The sequence below is a fragment of the Vigna umbellata genome, chromosome 1, assembly GCF_029865625.1.
Source record: "Vigna umbellata cultivar VRB3 chromosome 1, Vumbellata_1.0, whole genome shotgun sequence".
Lineage (NCBI taxonomy): Eukaryota > Viridiplantae > Streptophyta > Magnoliopsida > Fabales > Fabaceae > Vigna > Vigna umbellata.
The window spans coordinates 68,885,603-68,892,970 of NC_142165.1; the positions used below are offsets into that span (position 1 = coordinate 68,885,603).

A 7,368-nucleotide genomic window follows, 5' to 3' on the forward strand; every position below is an offset into this window, starting at 1 on the left:
AAGAAATAAACTTTAACACTTAGACAAAAACAAAAATCAAACAAATAATTAAAAAAAAATAATGATATTTTGACAACATTTGTTTACAATATTTTAATATCGTCTACTTGTCATTCTGTCATTGATCCAAAATTAGTGTCAAGCGTAGATGATATTAAAATATTATCAAAAAAAAAATATTGTTATACCTACCACGTGTGTTCCCAAGAACGTTGTCAATGTGTCCTTCTCTTCTATTAAAGGGACTCCTGTTTTTCTTTTTGGTATATATATATATATATATATATATATATATATATATATATATATATATATATATATATATATTTTAGTTTTGCCTATCCAATTAAGTTTTACAGCGGGTTTCGTTATGTTGTAGTTTTAACATTAGTATCAGAATTGATTTTCCAATATTTCTGACTCAAAAGTTTAAAAGTTGGAGGTAATATTCTTTTGTCGTCCATCAAATTTTTATACATACTTTACATTTATTATTTTATCATTCAATTTTTTTTATATACAAAAATTAATTTTTATAATTGACCACAATACTCCTACGTATAGGTTTCTAACTGTTGCAGTTGGTTGGTGTAAAAAGAACATTTTCCAAAGTATTATTATCTTCAAGTTAACTTATAGTCAATATCCAATTGCAACTGAAAGTTTCTGGACACGACAACAAATGACAGAAAATAGGTTTATATATCTCACGAAAACATGACAGTGTAGAATCAAAGTTTCATGTCTATATACATTCATTTGTGAGAAGCAGTAACTTGGATTTCAAACATAGCTCTTAATAGAAGAACTATAACCACTCTGAACATCGTAGTACCTGGACCACAGCATAACACCTCCATATTTTGCAGAGCCCTTAATGGCTGGAAGCACTTGAGATATGAGATCAGCAGAAGGAATGAACCCAGTTCCTGCTGCCTGTGAGGAAGCTGGTAACCCCAAGAATATTTTGTCGGCAGGAATACTTGTTATCCATTGCTTCCATGCATTTTCAAGATTGCTAATTGCCCCAGTAGTATATTGACAAGGAGGGTTGTTGTAGAATTGGATCCAAACATAGTCAAAAAGACCTGTTGTGAGAGCATTTCCTATCCAAGCATCAGGGAAAGGGCACTGAGGAGCTGCAGTTATGTACACTTGCTTTCCTTGCTTGGCCATCATGCCATAATACCCTTTAAGGAGCCTGGCAAGATCACCCCAGTGTTTGCTTGATCCACCTTCAATGTCAAAGTCAATACCATCAAGAATAGCAGCGCCAAGAGGGCGAGATGCTGACTGTCCCCCCAAGAAGTTGTTCCAAAGGTATGTGGCTACTTCACTTGCATCAATTGAGTGGCTTCCAGTGTCTCCTCTCAAAGAGAGCAAGACTTTGATGCCTTTGGCTTGACAAGATTTTATGTCTGAACTTAACCCAGTGCACCCATCACTGTACGGATCACAGTGACCAGCAAGATTAATCATGGGAGTTTGGCCCTTGCCAAAGGTCGGCAAAAAGGCTATGATCACATAATCATAGTTCCCTGTCGCACAAGCCTCGCTCAGCGTCCCCTCGTTGCCATTCTGGCCCCAGTATATAACAATTTCTCCAGCGTAGGATCCATTTGCTACAGCTAACAGGACTAAGCACAAGAATGTGACTGAGTTTGCTGATTTCATTGAAAGTATCTAAGGAAATGTTTCAAGATAGCTAAAGATTTAGGCTGCTTCTGTGCCAACCACTGCTTGGGAGAATGGCTTTTACGAAGTGTTTGAGTCATTTCAAAACTTTTGGAGCTTTTCTCATAGAACGTGCCTTGGCAGTCATGAATAATATAATAATCATTTATGCAACTTCATGCAAATGGTAAATGAAAATAGCGGTCAATTGTGTGATGATGCATGCTGTCAAATTCATATTTCATAAGTGAAGCAAACAACATAGCATTCAGGAACAAGTTATTTTGCTCTATGAAATATTTTCTTTGATGGTTATCAGTTTTGAGCTTCTGCAATGGTTACAATTGACAAGAGTACACAAAAGTAGGAAGTAGCAACTTATGTTTGATAGTTAATTTCGATATTTCTAACTACTTTTCTTTTATTTCCCTTCACGTTACACAGAATATAAATATCAAAAACTGACACAGCTTTCTGTTAAAATCTCTATCCACAGAGTAAAAGCTAAGCAGATGTCACTATTTTGTTCAAAATTTCTATTGAACATATATTGATAATTTTTCATTCAGATGATCAAATAATTCCAAAATTTAGAGATAACTCCGTTTTAGCTAAAGTTGCAGTATTATATTAAGTAAGTGGCTCTTTTGACAGTAGCTGTTTAATTCAGCATAGTTAATTCTATTTCTTACTTGATACGATTATGAAGGAATTTAAATACGGTGTTTGTGAATATGTACTGCATAGAAACTTAGCTTTCTTGTCATAAGATTTAGAGTGGCTTTAGGAGTCAGGAATTTAGTTTGAGTAGAAGGATTATCTTTTCCCAAACCAAATCCTGATATTTTGCATCTTGACTCCAATAAATGACAAACCAGTGTTCTAATTTTGCCTTTTTAATAAAAAAATCATAGATATTTCATATGAATGGTTATTGTTTCCTTTTCCAAAATCGTTTAAATCGTGCGTAAAGATATTTACAATATATCTCATACGACTTTGGCCTTCGCCTTTAAACTAAACTATTCCTGTTTTGATTCCATTATTTCAACTAAGATCACCTTAATTTTAATCTCTTAAAAAAATTATTCATAAGGAAGTATTTCTTTTTTTTAATTATTTTTATTACTTAATCTAATTGAACCAAATTTTAATATATTTTTTGTTATTCATATTTTCTGCTCAATATGTGTGCTTTAATTAATTAATTATTTTAAAATATCGATATAAAAGTGGATCCGCTCAATAAATAATTAAAATATCTGGATATCTGTTACACATTTCACCAAAAAATAATATCCATCTATGATTTTTTTTTCCATCCCTTAAAAATTTCATTTTTTTTACCAGTAATTCAAATCGGAAATTACCAACGTGAAACAACTTAACGTGAAAAAGTTGTATAGTCAAACACAATTTCACTTAAATTAAATTAAATTGAAGTTGTAACAAGACAACAGTTAAAATAGTAAGAATTTCACACATTTTTAATAAAAGTTAATAATTCTGTAAAATTAATCTCAATGTTTTAATTAACTACATTAAATTACTTTCCTTTATTGTAACTTTTTTATTTTAAATAAAAATTCTTCCCTTTTTCTAAGAAAAAATATAAAGAAAAATAAAAATATTATTACTATCATATAATTTGTTTAATTCTTCTTAAGTTGGATGTGGTTTTCCTGATTTTTAAATCTTTATATTGTTGTGTGAGATTAATTTATTATAATATTAACTATTTCATTCAAAGGTTTTATGTAATGAGTTTTTGTTAAAATTCAACTCTCATTGAAAACAAGAAAAATAACTAGATAAATAATTAAAAAAAATTACTAAATTGAATCTAAATTACAAAAATTATAAAACACATTATGTCTCATTAAATAAAATTAACTAAAATTAAAATTAAAAGAATATTTAGATGATAATTAAAATATGTGGATATGTATTACACATTTTACCAAAAAAAAAAATCATTTATGATTTTTTTTCTTTCCATCCATTAAAATTTTCATTTTTTTTACCAGCAATTCAAATCGGAAATTACGAAATCGAAACGAAAATAATAATAATGACAGAGTTGTGCTCTTAACGAAAATATTTTTGTTTTGTTCTTACGAAGAAGAACTGAATTGTTTAAGTTGGAAAAAAGTATTTTCTGGTACGAAAATACATACTGAAGCCGCATTTTGCCATCTAAAGAGCAAGACCCATTCAAATGCAGTTACACGCAGTTCTGTGAATTAAATTACACAGTGCATACAAGATGCTTAATTCTCTTGCTTAACCTATTCCTTCAATATGATACTTTAGTTTTCTTATATATGTTTATTGATTGAGTTTTTTTATTGAGTACTTGTTGTATAAAAGCTGATAAAACAGTATTTTTTATATAATTTTATTGTTCTTAAATATTTATCTACTGTGTATTCCGTAAGTTCTCGTTGTATAACATAAACTTAGAATCTCTAGCAAATTTTTAGAATATAAAATAACCTAAAATGTTTTTAGAAAGGAGAGAATGAGAAAAAAAGGTTTTTATGTATTTTAGAAAGAAAATAGTTGTTCAACATGCACCAAATAATAAAGGAAAATGAGCCATTAAAGAGATGGAACGTTGAAAGAAAATGAATGTTGGTAGCAACTTTCCAAAATTCAAGCTCACACAGATAACGTTTTTAAACCAAACGTTCCAAAACATTAACTATTGCAATAATATGATATTAATATATTATAAAAATATTAAGCCACATTTACTCCAATTGTTTTTATTTTAATATACACGACAAATTATAAATAAAAATTACAATAAAAGAATTATTTAAATGGTGTAATAAAAATAAATTTTTATTTAAAAATTATAATAAAAATAATTTCTTATTCTAAAAATATAAACAAATATTTTTTAAATTAATATTAATTAAGATTATTTATATCACATTTTCTATTAACATGACATTTCGATATTGTGTAGATATACAATCTTCCATTACCGAGTCAAGGACTCAGAGAGCGAGTCAGGAGAAACAGAGAGGATGTTGATTTCAATGTTATAAACAAAATTATTATTGTACAACTTTGTTTTGGAAAGTCATTAACTTTAATTAAAATTATATGAAATTATGACTATTTTAACTTTCATACCAAATTGGTGTCATCATACCACAATTTTAATTTAAGTAAAATTGTTCCAGCTTTATACTATTTGTTTTGGATGAAATTTTTTAAAAAACTCAACTAGTCATTTCTCAGATGTTTAAAGTAACATGTCAAGTTATAAATGCAAGGGAGAATCCAAAGTTTAGGGTTTGAAATGCAAACTAAAGTTATTTGCTTTTTGCGACATTAAGGAAGAATGGAAAAGGGAAATGATACTTGAACAACAGAATTTGACAATATTTTGACACAGGACAGGTGTGAAAATGCTAGTGGTCCACATGGAAAATGGTTTGAGAATTTTTAATGACGTGGAAAGAGAGTTTGCAAAGAGGTTTGAAATTTTGGGGTTTGCATTTCCAGTTTTCACATTTTGAATTTGGGACAGAAGAGAAGATTGAGAGAGAGCGGGAACCCTAGCGTGAGAGTGCGTCTTCCTCCGACCAGCCACGAGTGCCGCCGGAGTCCGTCTTCTTCCACCCAGCCAGTTCCGATTGAGGGTCGCCGCAGTCCCGGCGTTGGCAGACGAAACGAAGACGGCATCGTCTTCCCTCCGACCCAGCCAACTTTCCTCCCACCCGCTTCCTTCCCTGTTCCCGACCCTTGCGGTGGCCGCCGTAGTGCTGCCAGACCATCGCCGTCGCCGGAGTGTCGCCTGAACGGAAGGAATCGTGAACGGTAGATAGAGTCCCTCTTCCTCCCTCTTCCCTTGACCGGCACGGTGCCTTGTCCGGCGGAGTTCCGGGTGTGTCGCCGGAGCATTGCCGGAGTGTCGCCTGAACGAAGGACGAAAAAGAAGGCTTTTCGGGATTGTTAGTCCAACCCACACATTTTTCTTCGTGTGTGTTCCCACTGCCAGACGTGTTCATTAAAGGTTGGTTTATTTGTATTGAGTGGAATGAATTTATAATAGATGTATGATGTTGTTTATGTATGATGTTGCTTATGTATGATGTTGCTTATGTATGATATGGTGTTTGTAAGCTGTACAAATATGACATGTTGGATGGCGGTGGAATGTTATTTATGTATGATGTTGGTGGTTTGTTAATACTATTTGTTGAATAAATAAATTGTGTGGTGATTGATACTATGGACATGAGAACATAAACATTCTTGGTTTGACGATACTGAAAATGTTTCTTCCAAGTGCCAAAATTTATGGAATAGAGGACCTCCAAAAATAATGTAATTTAACTTTTTTTGCTTTTCTTGTAATATAGATATTTGATAAGTTAATAGATGAAATAAATCTGGTGGGATGAATTGGGTTTTTTAGAAGGTCCTTTGATATAAATAATGATATTGTCTGGTTGTCCATTTCTTGTTTATCCTTTACAATTTGACTTATAATTGAAGTCTATTGCATTTTGTAGTGTTATTATTTTTTATAGATGTTGTTTGGTTAATCTTACATTGTTTTTGTAATTTTGTTGGATTGGTAGTCATGGATTGCACAAAAGAAGAAGGTTACAAGAATGTAAGTAGATTTAATATTATCAAAACTTATAACTTTGTTTGAAAAGAGGTTATGATGGTTTTTTTGTTTGAAAAGAGATTATGATGGTTTTATTGTTTGAAAATGAATTGTAGTTGCGGTTGCGGGCATGGAGTGACACAAAACCGATAGTCGATATTAATTCTATACTACGCCAAAGTGATAGGACATGTATCGAGGAGACTCCATTCAAGTGGTGTCTTTATATGAACAGTCCAATTGAGTTCTGCAGTCCTTTGTTCAAGGAAATGGTTAGACGTTGGGTTTGCCGCAACGAATGTTTTGTTTTGAAGCAAACAATGGTACCATTTACAGTTGGCGATGTTTGCATGGGTTTAGGGTTGGGTGTTGGTGGTTTAGATGTAAATTTTGATGATAACTTTGATGTTGTTGTTTGTCATCAATTTTCGTTAAAGTCGTTCACTCTAAAAGATGTCATACATAGGATAAAGTTTTTAATACAAAATAATGACATGGATGTTGATTGTGTTTGTCGTTTGTATATTTTGGTTTGTTTTATCGTTTTCTACTTTCCTAGACATTCAAAGGCAGTTAGTAACATGTCTTTTACAGTATTAGATAACATCGATAATTTGTACCAATATAATTAGGCAAAAGCTGTGCACACATTTATGGTAAATAGTTTAGGAAATGCTTCAAGGATGATAAGGCAACGTGACATAAGGGACCTAGGTCTTAGTGGGAATGTTGGAGTGTTGCACGTAAGAATTTTAAAATTTTATTACGTTTCACGTGGCTGTAATTTGTTTATTATATGACTATCGTTTTGGTTAATATTTGTTTTTTAGCTATAGGCGGTTGAACGTTTGGGTTTAGCGGATGGTGCACATCACATTGTCTTCCCGCGAATAATAAATTGGCCTTCGTTTAAGTTAAAGTCAAACAAAATAGAGGACTTGTTTAAAAGGAAAGAGGTAAGTTAGTTCTTATTTTTATTTACATTTTTACGAAATGTAGTACATGAATTGTGTTTTTTGTTATTTAATGACTAGTTATATTTGGATGTTTATAGATATGTT

At 31.6% G+C, this 7,368-nt stretch overlaps 1 protein-coding gene across 1 annotated transcript; it reads right to left on the reverse strand.

Moving 5' to 3' along the window:
• Window positions 1–738: 738 nt before the first annotated feature.
• On the reverse strand, window positions 739–1,881 carry LOC124820296 (acidic endochitinase-like). The gene has a single exon (XM_047291965.2). The coding sequence runs from the start codon at window positions 1,672–1,674 to the stop codon at window positions 784–786; it is 891 nt and encodes a 296-aa protein (XP_047147921.2). The 5' UTR covers window positions 1,675–1,881; the 3' UTR covers window positions 739–783.
• Window positions 1,882–7,368: the final 5,487 nt, after the last annotated feature.

Excerpts from the sequence above, each read along its gene's own strand:
- LOC124820296 (XM_047291965.2), bottom strand. The coding sequence starts at position 1,674 with ATGAAATCAGCAAACTCAGTCACATTCTTGTGCTTAGTCCTGTTAGCT.